At 39.2% G+C, this 22648-nt stretch overlaps 3 protein-coding genes across 6 annotated transcripts; 2 read left to right on the top strand and 1 right to left on the bottom strand.

Moving 5' to 3' along the window:
• The first annotated feature begins 4279 nt into the window (after positions 1-4279).
• Positions 4280-5552, top strand: LOC121992673 (probable pyridoxal 5'-phosphate synthase subunit PDX1.1). The gene has a single exon (XM_042547184.1). The coding sequence runs from the start codon at positions 4356-4358 to the stop codon at positions 5286-5288; it is 933 nt and encodes a 310-aa protein (XP_042403118.1). The 5' UTR covers positions 4280-4355; the 3' UTR covers positions 5289-5552.
• A 1757-nt stretch (positions 5553-7309) lies between these two features.
• Positions 7310-18980, top strand: LOC121992670 (probable protein phosphatase 2C 15). 4 transcript variants are annotated; one of them, XM_042547177.1, is made up of 9 exons: positions 7310-7720; positions 9617-9788; positions 9885-10038; positions 10120-10183; positions 10291-10398; positions 10633-10758; positions 10899-11131; positions 12637-12844; positions 14094-16386. In XM_042547177.1, the coding sequence occupies exons 1-9, from the start codon at positions 7475-7477 to the stop codon at positions 14181-14183; spliced, it is 1401 nt and encodes a 466-aa protein (XP_042403111.1). In that variant the 5' UTR covers positions 7310-7474; the 3' UTR covers positions 14184-16386. The 4 variants fall into 4 exon arrangements, with proteins under 4 accessions (XP_042403111.1, XP_042403114.1, XP_042403113.1 ...); XM_042547180.1 differs by lacking the exon at positions 14094-16386 and adding an exon at positions 18939-18980 and having other exon boundaries at positions 7311-7720; XM_042547179.1 differs by lacking the exon at positions 14094-16386 and adding an exon at positions 18900-18980 and having other exon boundaries at positions 7311-7720.
• Positions 16310-19678, bottom strand: LOC121992672. The gene is made up of 2 exons (XM_042547182.1): positions 19215-19678; positions 16310-17298 (listed from the first exon to the last, which is right to left on the bottom strand). The coding sequence occupies exons 1-2, from the start codon at positions 19614-19616 to the stop codon at positions 16474-16476; spliced, it is 1227 nt and encodes a 408-aa protein (XP_042403116.1). The 5' UTR covers positions 19617-19678; the 3' UTR covers positions 16310-16473.
• Between the last annotated feature and the right edge of the window lie 2970 nt (positions 19679-22648).

Below are 22648 nucleotides of genomic sequence, written 5' to 3'. Positions count from 1 at the left end.
CATATATTTGATATTTATTTCTTTAATTTATCAATGAGTGAGATTTAGTTCGATAAATCAATAAGCTCGATAAGTTGGGAAATGATATCACTTATAGTGTGTGTTGTTGATTATAGAAGGAAACTGTGTCCTAGTGATCTAGGTTGAGAATGTCCCCAAGAGGAGCTCATAAGGATTGTCATGTTAAACCTTGCAGGTGGACTTAGTCCGACATAACAATGAAGTTGAGTGGTACTACTCTTGGAGCTAGATATTAATTAAGTGAGTTGTCAGTAACTTACTTAATTAGTGGACATTCGACATCTTAAACACAGGGAGACTAACACACTCATAATAAGAAGGAGCCCAAAATGTAATTTGGGATTGGTGCGGTAGTTCAATAATAGTTCTCTAGTGGAATGAATTATTATTGATAAAATTAAGTTGTGTGTTCGGGGCGAACACGGGATGCTTAATTTTATCGGGAGACCAAAACTAATTCCTCCTCTCGGTCCCTATCGTAGCCTCTTATTTATAGAGTACTATACCCACCTATACCCACCTAAAGGGGGCCGGCCAAGCTAGCTTGGGAATCAAGCTAGGGTCGGCCTAAGCTTGGTTTATGAGTGGCCGGCCCTAGCTTGAACCCAAGCTAGAGGGGCCGGCCATAATAAAATTAAAAAGATTTTTAATTTTAATTTTTATTATATGGAAGATATAATTTATTACAGATAATTAAAATTAAAATATCTATCTTTAAAAGGATCTACAAAAGATTAAAAGAAAGAGATTAGATCTCTTTCCTTATTTGTAGATTGGAAAGATATTTTATTTTTTCTCTTTGAAAATTATTCACATGTTGAAAATTAAAATTATAGAAATTTCTTTTTATCAACCATGAAGGAATTTTAAAGGGAAATTTTTATTTTTTAAAATTTCCAAAGACAAATAAGGAAGTTTTTATTGTTGATTGAAACTGTCCTAATTTGTCTATTTGAGGTGGCCGACCATGATTAATTGATTAATAAATTTTATTTATTTTTTCTTAATTAATTGTTGTCAAGGAAAGTTAAGAAAATTTTATTATAAATAAATTTCTTTATTTGTCAAAGCCAAGGAATATAAAAGAAGGGGTGGGGGTGCCTTCATGGGTTAACAACCTCTATTATTTTTCTCCCTCTCTTATTCCTTGGTGTGGCCGGCCAACCTCTCTTCCCCTCTTCTTATTTGTGGTGGCCGAACCTTTCTCTTGGCTTGGAGCTCTTGTGGTGGCCGGATACTACTTGGAGAAGAAGAAGAAGAAGGAGAGAAAGTTTGCATCCCTTGGAGCTTGGTTGGTGTTTTTTTTTTTCTTCCTTGGTGAAGCTTTCTTGTTTTGGCCGAACCTAGCTAGGAGGAGAAGAAGGTGTTTGGTGGTTTCTCATCTTGGAAGATCGTTGTCCACACAACGTCCGAGGTTAGAAGAGGAATACGGTAGAAGATCAAGAGGTCTTTCTAAAAGGTATAACTAGTAATTTTTCTTTCCGCATCATACTAGTTATTTTTGGAAATAATACTAAATACAAGAGGCATACGATTCTAGTATTTCGAATTTGTTTTCGATGTTGTGTTCTTTTTGTTTTTTCTTTTCCTTGTGATTTGATTGTTCTTTTCGGTTGACCTAAAGTTATTTAAGGAAATTAAATATTAACTTTCCTTAAAAGGCTTTGTCTAGTCGGTGGTGGTTGTTCTCATATCCAAGAAGGTCATGTGCCTCGCCACGTCAGTACTGGGAGTCAAATTTGGAAACTAATATTTAATTAAATTAATAACCTATGTGATTTGGATCAAACGTGTTAAGTTCCGCAGGAGATCCAAGTCAAAACCTAAAAGAACAAATAGATTAAATTTTGGATCAAACGTGTTAAGTTCCGCAGGCGATCCAAGTTTAATTTAAAAGAACACATGGTAGCTAGGAAAAGGTTCAGACCTTTGTACAAAATTTTTGTACAGTGGAACCATTAGGTTTTCCGAGTAGCAACCAACACTTTCTTGGTTCGCCATGAGTTATTTCTGAGGGGGTTTGGAACAAGGCGCGATGCAATGGGATGGACGTGGGTGGCGCTTCACCTTGCGTGTCGGTTGCCCCTCTTTTCTGCCCCCATATGGAAACGGGTTCCGGTCGGTCTTCCAGTCCCGCTCGCCCTCCTGTTGCCGAGGTCGCCAGCTGTTGCACTAGCCGATCGGCTAGTGTCTGCTGTTGCTGCTGCTTGAACATCTTCGTCGCTCGGGCTTGCACGAGCATATCGAGCTCCTCTTTGGTGAGCATCACGGTGGTGAGTCGTCCAGCGTCCTCCAACTTCTCAACTCGGATGCAGGTTAAGGTTCCCACAGGCGACGCCAAATATGATCCTGTCCGAAAGTTGATGAGATGGAAAGCTAGGGATGTGGCGCTCCCACTGACCGCCTGTAGATTCCACTCCGATCTGCAACACAGATTATGTCAGTGCCGAGTCAGGGAAAAGGTCCCCGGCGTTGGTCCTCCGATGCTTAAGTCAGTCAGCAACGATGAAGTAGAAGACGGAGCAACAAGAATGAACAGTAACGAGAACAGTATTTATCGCGTATTGAGTACTCCCACCGATGCTTGGACCCCTTTATATAGAGCTTCTCTATCACGTGTGCACGCTTCCTAAGGCGAGCACACTTCCCAAAGTTTTCCCTGAAAAGACTTGTCAGTAAAGTGTCCTTGATACAGTACCTCAACAGACCGAGCATATCTCTGAAGTGATAGTGGAAGCTTCCACCATACGATCTTCTGGTTGTCCATGCCCCGTGTTGGCAGCACTAACTTCAAAAGGGATGTCGATGGATACCAAAGAGTATGCTGCTAGACCGAGCGGGTTGGTCGCTCGACTGAAACTTCGTTGTTCCTGTATCTTGTCCGCTCGGCCGTACCTCAGCTGTTCGTGCGTCTCGTCAGTTTGGCCGAAGTTCCGCTCTACCAATGTCGAGCCCTGCTGCCTGGCCGAATGGGGTAGTCGCTCAGCTGAATTTCCGCTCCGCCAATACCAAGACTTGCTTCCTGGCCAAGCGGGGTAATCGCTCGGCCGAAATTCAGTCAGTCGTTTGAGTGTCAGTCGTTTGAGTGTCGGTCGTTTGACATCTCCCTTTGTCGAAGGCGGGATCAGACCGGGACCTTCTCCCCCCCTGTCGGGGCATGCTCGCCCGACCGACCGATACTATCTGCACGTTGACCACCTTAATTTTAATCTCCACCATGACAACTATCCTCCGTAAAATGAAATCTCTCTTTATCACCGCATCATATATCATTTGCGAGTAAATCACAAATATGTTGAATTAATAAATTTCTGTTTAGAATCATTAAAAGCTCTTTTAATAGATAATCTTCTTCATAAAGAAGAATAATTTTTGAAAATCACTTCTTTTCTAGATCATTCGTGTTGATCTCTCGTCATTGCTTTTTCTTCAGAACCTTCTAGAAATCTTTTTCTTCAACTCGTAATCAACAATCAATTATAGGATTGTGATATTTTATTTTTCCAAACAAATAATAGAAATAAATTATTCACCATTCAACTAAAACTCGTTGGGAAAAAAAAAAAACAAACAACGTCCCTATATTAAAAAAAATATTACAATAAAATGTAATCTTAAATTTTATAAATTTGGTCAAAGTTGGTACAATATTATAAATTTTAATAAGTTAAATTAAGTTGAAATAATTGCAATTAATATCAGAATAATTTTAATAAATGATTTAATTAAAATGACTAAACTGTTCTAATTTTAATATGGATGAAAAAAATAATTAATTTAGTTTGAACTGCAATGTTTGAGAGACAATCTAGATGTGCACCGTAGCCCATGGGACAATTTTAATATGGATGAAGATTATTGCAGAGGTAGTTTTTAACATGTGGCATTTTTTAATTTGTAATAATATAGTTATAATAGCTGTAATTTTATAGTTGTATAATATAAAATGTGGCATTTTATATTATAATAGCTGTAATTATTTTATAGTTGTAATTATAATAGCTGTAATTTTTCGACATTTTTTAACATGTGGCATTTTTTTATAATATAAATTTATCTTATTTATACAATTGATCAAATATTATACTTGTATGATTAATTTTTGTCGAAAATATAGCAAAGGAGATTGAATAATTGTAATATAGAAATTAGGAATGGAAAAAATGAAAAAGACCCAGCGGTCAAATTATGACCGACCAGACCATGCCATAGGAACCCTCGACGACGCGAGAAGCTTCGACGCCTGGCTATATAATTTTAGGGCTTATTTTTGGTTTCCTCCACTCCAAACTGTGATTCGTCTTTCGAAGCCTCACTCGGGCATTTCGACGAACATGTCGGACGCCGGCGTAGTCACGGTCTACGGCAGCGGCGCCGCCCTGGAGCCGAAGAAATCCTCGACCTTCTCCGTCAAAGTGGGGCTCGCCCAGATGCTGCGCGGCGGCGTCATCATGGACGTCGTCACCCCCGAGCAGGCCCGCCTCGCCGAGGAGGCTGGCGCCTGCGCCGTCATGGCGCTGGAGCGCGTCCCCGCCGACATCCGCGCCCAAGGCGGCGTCGCGCGCATGTCGGATCCGGGTCTCGTCAAGGAGATCAAGCGCGCCGTCACCATCCCCGTTATGGCCAAGGCACGCATCGGCCACTTCGTGGAGGCGCAGATCCTGGAGGCCATCGGCGTCGACTACGTGGACGAGAGCGAGGTCCTCACCCTTGCTGACGACCAGAACCACATCAACAAGCACAATTTCCGCGTGCCCTTCGTATGCGGCTGCCGCGACCTCGGGGAGGCCCTGCGCCGCATCCGCGAGGGCGCCGCCATGATCCGCACCAAGGGCGAAGCCGGCACCGGTAATATCATCGAGGCCGTCCGCCATGTCCGTTCCGTCATGGGCGACATCCGCGCCCTGCGCAACATGGACGATGATGAGGTTTTCGCCTTCGCCAAGCGCATCGCTGCCCCTTACGACCTCGTCATGCAGACCAAGCAGCTCGGTAGGCTCCCCGTCGTCCACTTCGCTGCAGGCGGAGTGGCCACCCCTGCTGATGCTGCCCTCATGATGCAGCTCGGCTGTGATGGCGTCTTCGTCGGATCTGGCATCTTTAAGAGCGGTGATCCGGCACAAAGGGCTAGGGCGATCGTGCAAGCGGTCACCCATTACAGCGATCCAGAGATCCTCGCTGAAGTGAGCTGCGGCCTTGGGGAGGCCATGGTTGGGATCAATCTCAGTGACCCCAAGGTCGAGAGGTTTGCTAGCCGCTCAGAGTAAAAAAGACAGGCTTCAAAAATTGCTGCTTACTATGATTTCGTAGTTGCACTTAGTCCGCAGTAAGACTTATCCTCTAGCGATTTCTCTCCGTTACAGATAACTTTGTGCTCAAGACAAAATCTACGCCTGTATGGCAAAACTCTCCGCTTTATTTTTAACTAGTGTTTAATGGATTAATAATGCTGATTATGATCATAGGAGCTATAGAAGTGTTTCTTTGCTTCTATTGTTCTAATGGATGCAAGGCAGTTTCATTTTACATTATTTGTTCGCTTGGATGAAGATTTTGATTCTCATTACTCTCTCTATTATGCTGTAAAAGACATTGGTTTGTACCTGAATGGCTGCACCTGTAATGCCCTTGTTTTTCATTATCATGTGCTTGAAGGTTCCTTATCCTGCTCAATCTCGATGATAGATATGTTACAATCACTATGTTAATGGAAGTTTGAAGTATTCTTTATGGCTTCAATATGCGAAATGGTTTAGTGACTGATTTTGTTGCTTAGTTGTGTCAATCAAACAGACATGTGGATGTGGTGAACTTTTTGTGTCCTTTGCCTTTAATGAAGCAGTTTTCAAGTAGCAATTTAGTAGTTTGAAATTTGGTATCATCTTTGCTGTCTATCTGAGTGATATTGTTATACATTTACTGATGCAGTTGGCACGCCAGTTGCTGTATGAACTAACTATGTTTGAGTTCATATTCTAGTGTTTCTTTGTAGACTTTGGATACACTTGCAACTCAATTTTGTTTCAGAATCGACAGTCATGAACTCATATTGATATCAGGAAAAACAAACCTCTCTTCAGGCTAAGGATTTAACTATTGATAACACCGGTTGGTTGGCTCTATAAACTGAAGAACACCATTGATTTCATTGTCACATGGGAAGTTTGTTTGTAAGTACCAAAGTAGCCCATTGATTTCAATTATTTGATTGTCTGATGTGAGTTGAAATTCTATGCCTTAGAGTGCAAGTGCAGAAGTTTTTTTTTTTTTGTGTGTGTGTATTTTATTGAAATAACAATTCAAGTCTTAGAATTCCTTGCCAAGTTCTTCATTTGCCCCCCTCTACTTGTTTGTTCTCTTCATTGCTTCTCCTCTTGCATTTTCATTCTGTTATTGTCATTATAAGCTACCAAGAAATTTACAGGCATGATATGGGTAGTGATTCAACAGTGTGCTTCTCTGAAGCTATGAGGATTTCTATTGACTGGCTTCACCAACTCATTAGGTATCTCTCACCAACTTCTTTACAAAGCTTTCCATGTTCCAATTCATGTCAATATGAACAGTAGCAATTTCCTAGCAATTGCCTTATATTCGATCCAGCTGTTGGGCAATGAGATCATTATCACTGGGGCCAATTCTTTATGTTAGTCGACACAGGTTGTAGAGAGTTAATAAGTACCATTCTCCATTAGTATAATTAATCCCCAAATCAAGTGATAATTCAATTTTCTTTTGGGCATTCACAAGGTTGGAGAGAGGAGTCGGTGATCCACTGTTCCACAACTCTCCATGAACATACCTAGCTAATCCAACATCGGTGATCGTGGATTTGTGCCAAATTGTTTGCCTCGATGTCATGGGTGGTGCAATTCCTATGGAATTGAATTTAAAAAAGTTTAAGATAATAATATCTTAAAACGTACTACTTATTATAATCTTGCTAGCTAAGATTTAATCATACCATTAGTAAATTACTGTCTCTATATCAGTGTAAAGTTTATAATACAAAGTGGTGCACGATATCGATCACTGGGTTATGATGTAAAGTACTCCCTAAGTAAATAGGGTTCTAATCTCATTCACTAGGTCGTCCGTTAAGATCCATTCGATTTATCGTCATGGATGGTATAAAATTTTAGTAGAACTAAATTGATCATTTTCATAATTAATTGGTAGTAAAAGTTAAATATTATAAAAAATAAATAAATAAAATAAAATAACCTTTGATAATTTTTAAAAATTAAGGTACCCTGTTTTGTATTTTGTCCCGCAATATCTATAATCCTCGATTTGTTTAGAGAAGGGAGTCGGCGTTTGCGCGTCGTGGGGTGGACTGGTGGTCTTGGTCCTGATTATTTCATCATTCGCCTATTTCTTCTTCTTCCCTTCATCCCCCTTCGTCCGCTGTCGCCAGATCTACGCTGTTTGATGAATTCCTAGGGCGGCGGAGATGGCAGCGCGCGTGAGATTGGAGGAGGACGGCGGTGGAGAAGCGCGGCGGCGCCACGCGAAAAGTAGCAGCATGGTGCCGCTGGCGCTGCTGATCGGGGAGGAAGCGAGGATGGGTAAGATGGAGAGGCCGCGGGTGCGGTACGGCTGCGCTGCGCAGTCCAAGAAAGGGGAGGACTACTTCCTCATCCGGACCGATTGCCAGCGCGTCGCCGGCGACACTTCCTCCTGCTTCTCCGTTTTCGCGGTAGGCGCCCGTTTTCCTTTTTTTTAGGGGGTTTACTTGTTGGAGTTAGTGGCTTTACTCTCTAGGTGGGAAATTTGCTCCATTTTCATTCAGGCACTGCTCATAGTATCATTATAATGTAGTTCCATGCGGGGCTTCTACCAGATAAATAGCTGTAACAAACTCTTATCAATTGGGTATTTGGTTAAACTACTTCTTGACTTATTGAGAATAAGTAAGTCAAGTATAGATCTGTGTCTCAATATTTTAAAGGAATGAAGGATATAGATGTGCTCTATTCATCAACCAAAATGGTAGATTATCTTCAACAGTTAGGAGGCAAGTTAAAACAGAGGGTTGGACGAGAGAAATCCTATAGGATTTAGATTTTCTTTGACTTAATTATTCGGTATGTACAATTGTACCTTGTAGATTTTAGAGCTTCGAGAAGTGCTCAAATCCATGCCAATTGCAAAATAATAATAATATTTTCAAGTTGCTACATTAATGATAAGTGTTTAAAAAAATAAAAAATCTTAGTAAATAAGATAGGCATCAGGATTCTGCCTTTGGAATCCACCTAATTAGTTTTTTTTTTCCATTATTTTCAGATTGTTTAGGTCATTTCTTTTCAGATTCTTGAAAATGAGAAAACATATGGTCTCACTGTTAATCTTATTCTTACTGGCTTTTATATGTTAGTTACAAATGTCTATTTTCGCCCCCTGCATCAGTTAAAGCTTTTCTTCGGTTTCTGTTTCCAAGTCTAAGATTAATGGGGTAATGAATTTCTCTTCATTTCACGAGCCACGAGGTTTCATTCACCATCTATGTTTTCAAGTCGGAAGTTTGAACTATTTGACCTTTGGATATTTGATTCTGACTTGGCCTAACGATCATAAATATTTGTTAATATATACAGTAAAATAATGAAATATTGAAACAGAATATTTAAATAAATATAAAAAATCATAAGCGGGATGGGCCAAGGTTTGTCCTCATATTAGTTGATGTTTGGTCCATTCATCACCATCTTTTTATACATTGACTGAGTCAAGTCATTAGTGTATGCACAATTAAGTGCAAGAAATCCTCATCAGTAGATGTTTACTAAATATAAGGGTGAAATCTACTTGGATTTCCTCATAAAAAGGTATTTTTGAGAAAAGCAAATGGAGCCTAGAAGCAAATGGAAGGTCAAAGCTAAAACTTAACCAAGTTTCCCAAAATGTTCAAACATTCATTTATAGAAGGAAGAATTGATGAAGAAATCTAATTTAACACCAAAAGGCATCTTGTGCATAAAACAAAACAAAACAAAACAAAAAAACCAAAAGCCATGTCGTGGGGAAGGAGTTCTTGTATTACCTTGAGGATATAAGGTGATTGATCATGTAGAATGTGAATGCATTTGGCTAACATGGTAAGGTTCCGATCAGTCTTGACATTTTAATAATCTTATTGAAATTTCTCTAAATGTTGATTTGAACGGTGAATAATATCATGAAGTTGAACAGCGATTTTGATCCTAATATGAAGGTTATTGATCTATTTGACCAAGGATATTTCAGTTTCCTCCTATTTTTAGGAGTGTTATGCTTCCAATTTGCTTTGAATCTATCTGATGGATTATATAATATCTATACTTGTGGGTTTGTTGACTTGTGAAGCCACATTTTTCTGCGTAGTGAATCAGTCCATTGCTCATTCAATGAGGGTGGAGAAGGTCACTGACTGTTTGCTATCTTTGCTGATTTATTATTTTGAAACAAGCATTTCAACAAGAATCTTTATCCCATATGCTTAAAAGTATCTACTATAGAGCTTCTTGTAAGGCTAGCTTATAAGGTGATGTGTCATGATGGCTTGTCGCATTGTGCATTTGAGTGAACTGATTTATGTTTCATTTTCTTTAAGGTCCTTGATGGGCATAATGGTAATGCTGCAGCAATATATACTAGAGATAATTTGTTGAATCATGTTATGAGTGCAATTCCCTGTGGACTTGGGCGGGAAGAATGGCTTCAAGCTTTACCTCGTGCTTTGGTGGCTGGATTTGTTAAGACTGATAAAGAGTTCCAGAGAAAAGGCATACTTTTACTTCCCTCTTCCTGATGACCTTTCTCTTCTAAATGGTCTGACTAAATATAAATTTTGATTTTACCTGTTCCATGTTATTTATCAGGACAAACATCTGGAACCACTGTCACATTTGTAATAATTGATGGATGGACAATTACTGTTGCTTCAGTTGGAGACTCTCGATGTATCTTAGATGCACAGGGAGGGGTAGTTTCTTCTCTAACTGTTGATCACAGGCTTGAAGAAAATGTTGAAGAGTGGGTATTGCTGCTGTTCGTAAACAGCAATTAGTTAGCTCTTCCTATATCTCACGAATTCAATTAATCGGCTTTGGACAGGCGGGAACGTGTTACTGCTAGTGGAGGTGAAGTAGGGAGGCTCAGTATTGTTGGTGGTGCTCAGGTGTGTTTGAATTTGATTTTGATGAAAAGTCTTTTGGATTGTCTATGAAACCATAATTACTCTAGTGCTTCATAATAATTCTCTCAGATTTTATATCTTCTATTCAGATTGGTCCCCTTCGCTGTTGGCCGGGAGGATTGTGCCTATCCAGATCTATAGGAGATATGGATGTTGGAGAATTTATTGTTCCTGTTCCTTATGTCAAGCAAGTCAAGGTATTTATCCCCATCGACATTTTTTCTTGTTCATAAGGAGTATGCTATACATGCTCTAAAGATATCAATGCTTATATAAATTCTCAAATAGAGGATCAAGCTGGATTGAGTAACCTTACATTCTCGTTGATTCATTCCGCCTCCTCTTTTTTCTTTTTTTTTTTGTTGAATTGGATTTCAAACTTTAGCTTTTTGAATATCTTACTTGTCCTAAGATCTTTATTTTTATACCAGCTGTCAAATACTGGAGGAAGACTTATAATTGCTTCAGACGGTATCTGGGATGCCTTGACTTCTGAAATGGCTGCAAACTCTTGCCGAGGTTTGCCTGCAGAGCTCGCTGCTAGACTTGTTGTTAAGGTGATTAAGATTTTCCCAATTTTGTCTCAGAGATTTATTACATCATCATGCTTCCTTAAATTTTTTGTTTGTGTAAGCAATCATTCAATTGTGATCTAAAACAACTAGCTAATTTTGAATCTTGGCTGATCACCAAGCAGGAAGCACTTAGGACAAGGGGTTTGAAAGATGATACAACTTGCATTGTTGTTGATATTGCTCAACCTGATCATTCGGAACCACCTCAATCTACACCGAAAAAGGTTAACAAATTCAAATCTTTCATCTTCAGAAAAAGTTCAAAGGATTCTACTAATAAGCTAGCAAAGAAGCTATCTGCTGTTGGTATAGTTGAAGAAATATTCGAAGAGGGTTCCGCAATGCTTTCTGAAAGGTAAGCTTTCTGGAAGATAATTTCAAGTTTTTGGTATTTGTCAGAGTTTTCATACTAACGTAGCGCATTTTTATTCTTATTCTATTCCGACACCAGAACCAAACCATCAACACTTATAGTACACATGTAAGCAAAAGAGCATAGTTAGCAACTTAGCATGCGATATATTTATCATATCCTATACTCATGTTATCATTTCTGGCTTCAAGATTCTAAGAATTTAGTATCTAGTCAACAGTTGTGGTATTAGTTGATCAAACTGCATATGTAAATTAAGGGAGATCAACTTTTAGTATCCTATCCTGCACTTGTGCGTTTGACAGGGTAGTAGATGGCCTGTGTCCAACACAAATTTTTTTTGGGTTGGCCAAATGCCTGGCTAAAACATTAGATCACCAACTGACTATTTAGAGGGCTCTACACTCAGATGTTGTTGTTAATCTGTGCTTAGGGAAATCGGGTCTTGGTGGTGTAATTCATGACTAGAATGGTCTTTATGTAGGGGTTCTTGCAAATTGTCCTGGTCGCTGTCATTCTAGAAGTGGAAATTAGTAGCATTAAAATAGTATTTGGACTCGCTCGGCTTTAACTTGTCCTGGTCGCTTGCATTTTTTCCTGTTGCAGCTATCAATAATTTATATATGCATTTTTATTACATTAGATTTACACATACCGCTAGATGTAGTTGCCAACTGGTTAGCAAAGGAGGCACTTAGAAGGAGTCTAAACTAGTTTTTTTATATGGATCTGCCAATTGGCTTCGGTTCAATTCTCTGTAGTGCGTCTCTCATAGGCACTCTAATCCCTTACGTTTCTTGATCATTTTTTTTAATATAAGTGACCCAGATGGGTCCATCTCTTGACAAAAAAAACTGCATATGTAAAAAATTCATACTAATATATGGATAGACATGAATTTGGTTCAGGTCTTACAAACTTGACTATTTTGCAATATATGAAAACTTGTTAATCGAAATGGAGGTCTATGGACCCATTAAACAAAATGAATAGTGCCAATACAAGCAGACTGTCCAATTCATGGCATTAAATGGAAGTGCTCCATTTTGGTATAGAGAGTAGAAAGTGAGAAGTGACTAAAACTCCTCTTCATGGTCTCACATCTTAAGATGAGAGCTTCTAAAATGTAGTTAAAAGAGGTCCTTCACCCAAAGTGTCAGTATTTTTGGTTAGATTGCGCTTCATCCTAGGCTCTAACATGGTTTTAGAGCTAAGCTATTTCGTCATCTTTAACTATGTTGGGTCTTTATAGGTAATGTTAAAGAGAGAAAAGTGAGAGATAGCATAAAACTCTGTCTTGGTTCCAGACCAATTAGATAAATAGACGGTTCAACTGGCAAAATGAAGATCGTTAATTATTGAAAAAAAAAAAAACTGACCATCAAATTCTAGTTTTGAAAAACCTTGATAGTCTGCTGATCATACGAGGATACAATTCCCTTGGGAACTCAAATCCATGCAAATATTGATTTCCACTTGTTTTGCAGACTAGGAAGCGACTCATCCGCAGAAAAAACGTGGAATATTTTTACATGCGCTATATGCCAGACGCACCTTGCCCCCAGCGAAGGGGTATCTGTTCACGCTGGCTCCATCTTCTCCACCAGCTCAAAGCCATGGGAAGGTCCCTTCCTCTGTGCCGATTGCCGCATCAAAAAGGATGCTATGGAAGGCAAACGCCCGAGTGGAGTTAAGGTGTTGTAGCCTCCCCCCTCCCCTCTAGATTTTTTCTTTTTTTCTTTTTAGTTCTTGTGTATTCATTTTTACTGGCTGGCTTCATCATTCATTTTTAGTTCTTGCCGCATCAATGCATGTACCTATAAGGTGGTGGGTTGTTTTATGGTATGAAGTTGGGCGTTTCTTTTCCTTTACCCCCTCTGTTTGCTTGTTGCCGGTTGCAAGTTAATAAGTATTGAAATCAGTATTGCTGTACTTGTATTGTTATGGTATCAACTCTCTCTCTCTCTCGCTTCCCTCATGCCACTTTTCTTCCCTTGATTTATCCTGAGAAAACACAGCCCTGGGCACTACAAAATAATTCAGGCAAACTGATTAAAATCCAGGCACATGATGGCGATCCTTCATTATTAATCCCAGTCAACACAAGTCTCGAGTGCCCCTCCTTTGCCATTTCTCTAACACCTCCATTCCTCTCGTTTCCTGTTCACGTACGTGCGAAATCTTTCACCCCCAACGCAAACGTCCTTTGAAGTCCGTGCAAGTGCGCCTTGAAGTTCCCACACCACCATGCTCCCTTTGCAGTCCACCATGTCCATCCTCCCTTTTTCATCTTTGATTTCCTCGTTTCCTTTTCTACTATCATTGCCTTTAGTCTCCCTTTTTGTTTCTTCTTCTTCTCCCTCTTCTTCTACTTCTCTTGGCCTCCATCAACATGTTGCAGTCGGGCTTCCCCCATGGCGGCGGCGGCGGCGGTCCTGGGGATTGCCAAATGGTGTTTGCCTCGAGCGTTAATGGTGCAGGGGAGCGAGAGCTCCGTGCGGCAGAGTTGCCGTTCAGGTCGGCTCTCCTTGTTCTGCTCCGTCTCTGACTAAGACTTATCTCGCTGCTGCAGCGTAATGCAATGCGGGGGAATTGAGGTGCATGGTCCGAGATCTCTGCGTAGGTCGACCCCTTTTCTTTCTCTCTGTCCATATTTTGCTCCTTAATTCGGAGTAGTAGTAGTATAATGTAGGAACATGATGCTTCCACTTGCATGCACTGCTTTGTGTTTGTAACATTGCGTCACTAGCGCTAATATTATTACAAATTCAGCAAATGTGCTTCACATTGCAGCACTGCTTTTGCTCCTTTCTTAAGAACAACAAGAAGAGATAAAGCACCGCTTTTTTTAGCACTTCTAGATTTCTTGAGTCGAAGAGTTGAATACTTTATTATAAAAAAAAAGAAGAAAGCCTTTTGATGTTTGGGAGGGAATATTCTGCAGCTAATTAACATGGAAATGGGCGAGTCCATTTCATGTGTTGGGGCACCTTTTGACGATGGAGAAGGTACACTGCAAATTAAATGGCACTAGCCTAGCTTTTGCTACAGAGGGAGGAATTTTTCCGGGATCTCCTTCTCATTTCAATGTGTGTGACAAGTGGAGTCTGACAAATGAGACAGGTAACACATCTTAGCTTTGAAATTGACTTAGTGGAGGTCGATAACATTAAAATCTAGACCGCCATGATATTGTCCCTGTTAAGGGTATCATGGTTGATGTGCCTTTGTCTTAGTGGCAAGAGATGTTGTCTGAGATAGTGAGTTCGAGTCTTCTTAATAGTATAAATATTCACTGTTCTCTTAGGAGATTTTCTAAAATATGGGGCCGCTTGATGGTAAGATAAGTCACTTTAAAAACTTTATTCTATACAGTTTTACTTCCCGATTTATTCTAGTAATCGGTGGAAAACTTTCATGGAGTCAGACTGATCATTCCTAGAAATAGTCAATGAGGCTAACTGAAATTATCATTTTACTCCCTGGGGCTATAGTGTCACGGTAGGACATTCAAGTTGTCACCCAGGTATTCCCGGTTTGATTCCCAGCTATAGCGTATTTGTAGGATTTTTTCCTCCAAATGAGGGGCACAACCAAAGCATGCTGGGTTTCTAGGCTGGCTGCCGCGCGCGCTTTTTGATTTACCCTGGTGGTTGGTGGGAAACTTTCGTGGGGCCGGACCGGTCACTCCCAAGAATAGTCAATGAGGCTAACTGGAATTATCAATTTTTTTCTGTTAAGGGTATCATGCAGGAATTTTTCCTCCAAATGGAGAGCGCAACCAAAGGATGCTGAGTTTCTAGGCTGGTCGTCACACGCGTTTTTTTATTTATCCTAGTGGCCAATGGAAAACTTTCGTGGGATTGGATCGGTCACCTCCGGAATAATCAATGAGACTAACTGAGATTATTATTATTTTTTCTATTAAGGGTATCATGGAAAAAAAAAAATCTCGTGTGGACTAACTATTGCTTTATGATTTACCTCTTCACATATAGTCATAGGATCGTATGAGATCATTAGGATGACGGATTCTATTTTTTGTCATCATTGTTAAGGGTATCATGACCCTCAAGATATAACTGAGTTGATTATCACATGATAAATTTACAGAATTGAGTAAGGGTCGAATTTCGGTAAAGATCAAGAAATTATTTTCTCATGTGATGATTAATTTTAATTTTCTGATTTACTCTCTCTTAATGGTTTGGGGATAGTCAATGGAGGGAAGGGGGTGTCAGATGGATTTTACCTTTCATAATTATTTTTATAGAACTGTTAAGGGTATCATGACAGTGATGCTAGAATCTGCTACAGAATCACAGTTCGTTACCTACTGGAGATTTGGGAAGTTGACGGTTGGACATGAACTTGCTTGTGCACCCGGATTTACTCGGTGGGCGATCCAAAGGAAGGTCGCCCATATCCGAATTAGTTGAGCCAAGACTGGATTAAAAAAGAAAAAACAAAAGGAGAGAATTTGTTAGATTATCAAATCTAAGGCAGACTTTGATTCTAAGGAAAATTCACTAGAAGAGGGTCAAAACGTTTGGAGTTCGATCCACATAGATAGAATTGGTCTGATTCGCATGAATTGGTACGAGTTCGATCCACATCATGTAAAATTTCAGCTACACTATTATCCAGGCAACGAGCCCAACGAACCGATGAGCTTGAAGCATGCTCGTGGCCTCGCAGTGGCCGCCCGATTGCGTGCTCGCGACTGGCTCACGAGCACATAGGCCGCTAGCTTGCAATCCCACAACGTATCTTTATGATTCCTCCCTTTATTATCCATTCTCTGAAGTAAACTGAGCAATAAAATCTGCCAAAAGCATTCATCTATTACCATCCATCGTCGGTCACGTTCCATCATCTTGTGTGTTCTAAGTTTGACAACGCATCGAATACTTTGTAGTTGGGTTGGCTGATCAGATGCCGCTGAATGAGGCGAGAATAACTATAACAAAGATGCAATATAGTTCCAACTTTCAACTACGACTATAGAGAGATACATGGCTCTAACAATTTGGGGGGGAAAAAAATACAGAGACAAAATCACCCTCTCACAGGTTCAAGACCTCAGATTCTCCCTTCGTGCTTTATTAGGAAGGTTTTTTTTTAAGGGAAAAGTCTTCCGGTGATGCAAAGTAATATGTCTTCAAGCAACTATTAACCCAATAAACTTTACTTGAGCCTGATAGCTAAAAAGACTTATACGGTGCATCTAGACACTACATGTAGCAAAATCACACCCTGAATAAAAATTGTTCCACAGCGAGGCTTCATGACCACAAAACATTACAACATAAAAAAAAAGGAAGTTATGAATCATCGGATGACTTTGATCGATAATTGCGTGGAGCTTTTCTTCCACGAGTGCTAGCTTCTCCTACACGAGTATCATCTTCATCCATTCCACATGTATCATTTTCAGATGTGTCTATTGATATTCCAAGGGAATGGGTTTGGCAGCTGCTGTCGATCAACATATTACCTTGTGATTTCTTCTGAGGTGTGAAAGTGATGGACATTGGAAGTGCCTCAGAACTCTCAAGTGCCACCGTCTCAGCAGGGCTTGAATGCTTCATCAAATTTCTTAATTCTTCAAATGCCTTCTTGTTAGTTCCATCATCGACATCAATTGATGACTCCAGGCTGTAGCAAGTATACTTAGTGGGGTTCCTCAAGTAATCGGGAATTTTAGGGTGGTCTTCAGGAATTTGTAAATTGTTTTCTCCATCAACCATTGCCTCCATGGCCTGAGGGGCTACAAGAGACACTTGTTCTTCATTAGCCTTAAAATTGCTGTCGTTGCATCCTGGACTAAAATGAACACGTTTTTTTGGATTGGAGTCAATATGATTTGCTTTCCTTTTCAGAATAGACTTCAATTTGATGCCATCTTCAGCAATTTGGTTATTTCCCACTGCCTTGACATCTTCGCTAAGCCTTACACTGGCTGCAAAATGGTCAGCACGGGGATCTCTACTAAAATCATGGACCTCTTCGGACAAATCATCAAGGGAATCAGGGACTGCTGCGTGGAAGTTCAAAAAAGGGCTGTAGTCATTGACGTCTTTCATGTATATGCGGTCCATGGTAACTTTCCGATTCATGGCTGCCATATCATATTCATCCTCCTCCTCCTGCAAATAAATATATTATTAAAGGTTACAAACAACTATATGAAAGCAAAATCATCTCTGTTCAAGAATATCAATGTTATTATGCAAGGTGCAAGGATATTAACTCGACTAATTTTATTACGCAAGGTGCAACGATATTAACTCGACTAATTTTGTTGATTGGAGGAAAAAGAAATTAGACAAGATTGAGCAAAAAAACTCATAGTAGCAACATATATTATGATTAATATTTTATGCATCCAGAAGTGCATGGCACTTAAAAATCAACATATAGAAAAGAGTTAAAGTAAGATGCTTATACAGATAAAAATAACTATCCAGGATCAATTAGGTGTATCTATATAAGATAAAATGATAGGAAAAAAGTTAAAATGGGGCAATGTTTTCAAAGTTGAATAACAATTCTACAATTGGAATAAGTGGATCATATAAAAGTAGAATACACGAGGGGTACAAAAAGACCTAAGAAAACTTATTTAGCATAATCAAAAAAGATTTCAAATAACCAGATACTATTAGTCATAACATTACCAGAATTCAATTTAATGCAGGGATAACATTCATTCATCTGCTCTAAATAATTAAGATTCTTGGCTTGTTCTATTGACATATGATGACACAAGGTGACATTTACTGCTTTGCCAATTATTTGACGGGCATTTCTACTAGTGTGTTGTTGCTATGTTCATCAACTGCTTTTAAATTTAGCCCAACAACGTGGATAAGCCAAATGAAGTAAAATATACTCATATTGATCTTATTTGTATTCCTCTGTATCTGAAACCATGAAGAACCAAGAGCATCTTCAACTCATCCTATTCAGTGTTATTTTAATGCACATCTAATTACATAATGCAGGAGATCATACTTTAGACACTTGCTAACTTTGGAATTACATAAATACCTGTGATAGAGATGTTAAATGATAAACCTATGAGAAACTCATTTAGTTCTACTCGAGAATGACCAATCACACTGCTAACAAATTAGTCCATGCAAAAAAAAAAAAAAACTAACTAGCAATTGATTTGCCATCGATACTGACTTTGAGCTTTTAATTGAAAGAATGGAGAATCTACTGGGTAGTAGATATCATATGAAAGACTATGGAAAGAAGAAAATAAGGGTTTTTTCATTTGACAGGACAAAAGTAGAAAAGAAGTAATTAGTTTCCTATCCTTATTTTTCACCCTTTTCTTAGAGGTTTAGGTTTCAGAAAGAGGCACCAATGTCTCCTGCCTCTATTACTTTCATATCTTTCCAAAGTGTTGATTTAGCCATAACTTATTTTAAATGTCAGAAAATTAAATTAGTTTCTCGAAATATATAGCTCTGAGATACTCAAAGCCAAGTCATTGATTTGTTGATGATGGTATATACAATGATGTCGGTCGAATGTTTTCCCGCTTATTCAAGCTGACTTTATTCCAATAGATGCAATGATGTTGGGAGACACATTCATGTACTTTGAACAAAGGTCAATCAGCTCTATCTAATCACGTTTAATTACATCTCATGTGTAGCTTAAATCTTTGTTTTAGAGACAAATTTTATACTTCACGTAAGTTCTGCTTAATAATAACGTTTTTTTTTTGAGTCAGATTATAGCAAACAACATTCATGGAATGCAATTATTACAGGAAGGCATTCACCAACCAAGTCTTTAAGGATCCAATGGGTATGATTTGAGGGATGAAGAAAGGAATTGAGGGGAACAATTTGCCGATTTAAATTCTTATCTGAGGATAGAGGTTGAAATCGGTGAAATCGGCTAAAGTTGGCACAAAACAAGAAAAATAGTGGTTTAGGATTGATCATAGTACAGTTAGAACGATTGCCATACTAATCAGCAGAAGCAAATAGAGGGAAAATAGGAAACCAGAATTAAGAACCAAAGCAAGTTAAAGACGACGAACCTCACGGTCGAGGGTTGGATCGAGCCCCACAGAAGCCCTAACATGCTGCGCCTCTGGGTCTTCATCATTGGCTTCATCGTCTTCCTCGCCACTACCTTCGGTGTCCACCTCCTCCTCCTCCTCCTCATCGAATCCATCCAGGTCGTCTTTCGACTTCCTCTTGCGGTCCCTTTTGGACCTCTTGGATTTCTGCGCGAAGCAACCTCCTTCATCAAATGCGGAGGCACAGGGGTCATCCTCGCGGTCGGTGCCGGGGGCTTTCTCCCGGATCCAGCGTTGCCGCTCGACATCGCCAGCAGCGACGTTCCAAGAAGACGCCGGGAAGGAGTTTTCGGGAACGGTATCGAAGAGACGAGAGCCGAAGAGGCGCTTTACTCGGGCGTCGAAGCTATCGTTCTCCATGGCGTCGAAACCTAATTCCAACCGGGACACGAAAGGGGAAATAAAAAGGGGGCAACGACACCGCCTCTGGTTTATTATTGTTATTATTTTTCTTCCGAAAAAACTCTCATTAATTATGGTAAAAAACAATTGGGCACTTTTTTTTAAATTTTTTTTCCAAATCTTCACAGATAGTTCTATTTTAATTTCTTATGAAAGCCACCCGTCCCTCTTTGTAAAATGATAAAATAATGCAATCTGAAGCGCATTGTAAACCGTAAATATTTATGGTAATTATGATTTCATAATTATTAAAATAAATAATTTTTTGTTATGATTAATATTGACTCTGTAAACTAAAATAATTTTTTAATATATTTTGTATTCAAATAAATATATTAAAAAGTTAAGAACTTTGTTGCGATAGCTATAAAATTATAGCGACTATAAGATATGTAAGACTCCGTATTTAAAAAACGTCATTAAGCGCCACTTAAGCACGAAGCGAGGAAGAAAAAAATTCGCTTTAGGGGAAAGCGGTCAAAATATGTTTGACCAAATTAAGCATGATTAATAGCGCTTAAGTATGATTTTTTATTTATAATTTTAATTGATTTGTAAATGTTTAAAGAACATAAGGAAAAAAATTTAGAGAAAACGAAGAGACACAACATCTCTTAACTCTTAAGAGAAAAGTCATAATCTGTCATAAACCTCCTATCTGTCTGCTATCGAGAAAACCTAGAAAAAGTGATCGGAAAGTATTACAACTTGTCACCGACTTCAAATTTTGCAAACAAATCGGCGGTGGGGTGGCGACGACGGCGGCAGGGGCGACGGTTTCTGTCCGATCTTGTCTTCTTGTTTCCTATCCATTCTCCGCTTCTCTGCACGGTTAGTCTCCCCGACGATTTATTGAAATTTCGTTGATCGACCTCTCGCTCGAAAGTAGGTTTTGATTTGATCGTCATTCTCTGATATGTGATTCATGGTCATCTCTGATTTTACCAATTATTAGGACAAATCAAGATCATGTGATCTTTTTTTGTTGAAGCAACCAACAAAGGGTATGTAGATGTAGATCATGTAGTAGATAGTTGTTCTGTTTATTTTTATCATATTAAATGCATGTCTTTCGTTAAGAATTAAGATTTTATTTCTTGGCAGATGATCTTATAGATGATTGCAGAATTTTGTTAGGAATTTTTTGTAAGTCTCTCATTTATCAATTATTTATCTTTAATCTACTCCTAGAGTCCTAGTTCAATGAGCATAGTATTATTTTTGCTTTACAAGTTTTATCAATTCGATTTTTTTTTAATTAATTATTGTGATGATAATGAAGTATTTTTTTATGTACTTTAATTTTAATTCATGTTAATTATATTTTATTTGAAGAAATTTGGATAAATATTATTTGATCTATTTATTTATTTAAAATAATTAAATTTTATTTAAAAATAAAAAATAATTTTTTACGTTTAAAATTATTCTAAGTTCGCTTAAATTTATAAAGCTTGAAGCTTAGACTCGGCGCTTCACGTTTTTTAAAACATTGATAAGACTACGATCGATTCAGAAATTAGATGTAAGATTTATGTGAAAAAAAAAGATGATTCATTCATCTCGTCGTACTTCCTAAATTAATATTAATAAATCATAAGTATAAGTGATAAAGATATAGAGAGGGTACATTCAAATGCGCTGAATTTTGATCCTTAGACTTTGTATACGAACATCTTATATTTTAATCACCATGTCGTTAGAAGCAATTTAAAATGAAAAGAGATAATTATACATGAGCAATCAAAATAGGAAAAGGCCGTGTTATTGATTTTGCCTATTAATTATTGAGAAATTCTGACAGTCGTTCTCATTTTTACCACTAATCAACATTTCATTTCATGGGAGGAACATTATACGATGCTAACTAGAATTATCAGCAATTCCGGGCATATATATCTCAGGCAATCATGATTTACTTGGACGCATACCAAGCCCTAATCCTTAGGTCGAGCCGATTGGGGCAAGCTCGGCCCATGGATCCGACCAGGCATGACCTGCATGAAGAGTCAGACTTAATATTTGAAAATTTAAAAATAAAATGGGTTTTTAATCAAAATTATTAAAAACATATTTTCATTTTTTAATATTTATTATGCTTATTATTATTTATAAATATATGGACTTGGTACGGGTTCAATTGGCTCAGGCCTAGAAACAGATTTCAAGTCATTTTTTTATATCTGATATCTAAATCTCATTAATTTTGAATTAGAATATCCGGTTCGTGATATGACATATCAATGTCACTACTAGTTTAATTATCATATGATCCTGTTCGAATGCTGAATCAACAGATGTTAGTCACGTGGCGTTCCCCGGCTGCTAACGTGAATCTTCGACTGGTAGCAAGAACCTCCAGCGATCCTGCACAGAAGTCGGGCCGGGAAGGGGTTCCCGGCGACGACCCCCCCGACGCTCAAGTCAGGCAAGCAAATAGTGAAGGAGTGGCTCCCAAAATATCAGAATACATACATCCGACGAAGGATGAGGGTCTTTATATAGGGCAGCGGAGAAGCGAGTATACACATATCAAGGTGTACACGTGTTCGCGGCCCATACCCCAGTGAGGGCTTGTCAGTGACCTTACCTGACCCATACTGTTACAGTCCAAGTATGTCCTCGATGGGACAGAGGAACCTCCTGTCATAAGATTCGGAGTATGACCTACATGTGGAACATACCCGCTGTCAGGGAAAGATCTTTTCCCCTTTGCTCGCGATCTAGCGTCCGACCGGCCAGATCCTGCTACATCCGGCCGGACGTATGTGGTGGTTTACTCGAGGAGATTCTCAATCACACGATTTGTGGAGACTATTAGCAGTATGCTACCTTATGACTTTGGCCAAGCGTGCAGTTCGCTCGGCCCTGCGATCTTGTCCACTGAGCACCGGAACCCTGTTTTTCGACAGGGCGCCTTGAACCATCAACCAGACACCGGCCGGTCGGACCCACCCCTCTCCGGCGACGCTGGGCACGTGGCGCTCCCC

The sequence above is a fragment of the Zingiber officinale genome, chromosome 6B (assembly GCF_018446385.1).
Source record: "Zingiber officinale cultivar Zhangliang chromosome 6B, Zo_v1.1, whole genome shotgun sequence".
NCBI lineage: Eukaryota > Viridiplantae > Streptophyta > Magnoliopsida > Zingiberales > Zingiberaceae > Zingiber > Zingiber officinale.
Note: the sequence above shows the minus strand (reverse complement) of the source record. Positions and strands in the feature narration are given on the sequence as shown.

Excerpts from the sequence above, each read along its gene's own strand:
- LOC121992670 (XM_042547177.1), top strand. The coding sequence starts at position 7,475 with ATGGCAGCGCGCGTGAGATTGGAGGAGGACGGCGGTGGAGAAGCGCGG. Across the intron at positions 10,399-10,632 it reads CTTATGTCAAGCAAGTCAAG|CTGTCAAATACTGGAGGAAG; the intron begins GTATTTATCCCC and ends TTTTTATACCAG. Across the intron at positions 11,132-12,636 it reads TCCGCAATGCTTTCTGAAAG|ACTAGGAAGCGACTCATCCG; the intron begins GTAAGCTTTCTG and ends CTTGTTTTGCAG.
- LOC121992672 (XM_042547182.1), bottom strand. The coding sequence starts at position 19,616 with ATGGAGAACGATAGCTTCGACGCCCGAGTAAAGCGCCTCTTCGGCTCT. Across the intron at positions 17,299-19,214 it reads ATCCAACCCTCGACCGTGAG|GAGGAGGAGGATGAATATGA; the intron begins GTTCGTCGTCTT and ends ATTTATTTGCAG.
- LOC121992673 (XM_042547184.1), top strand. The coding sequence starts at position 4,356 with ATGTCGGACGCCGGCGTAGTCACGGTCTACGGCAGCGGCGCCGCCCTG.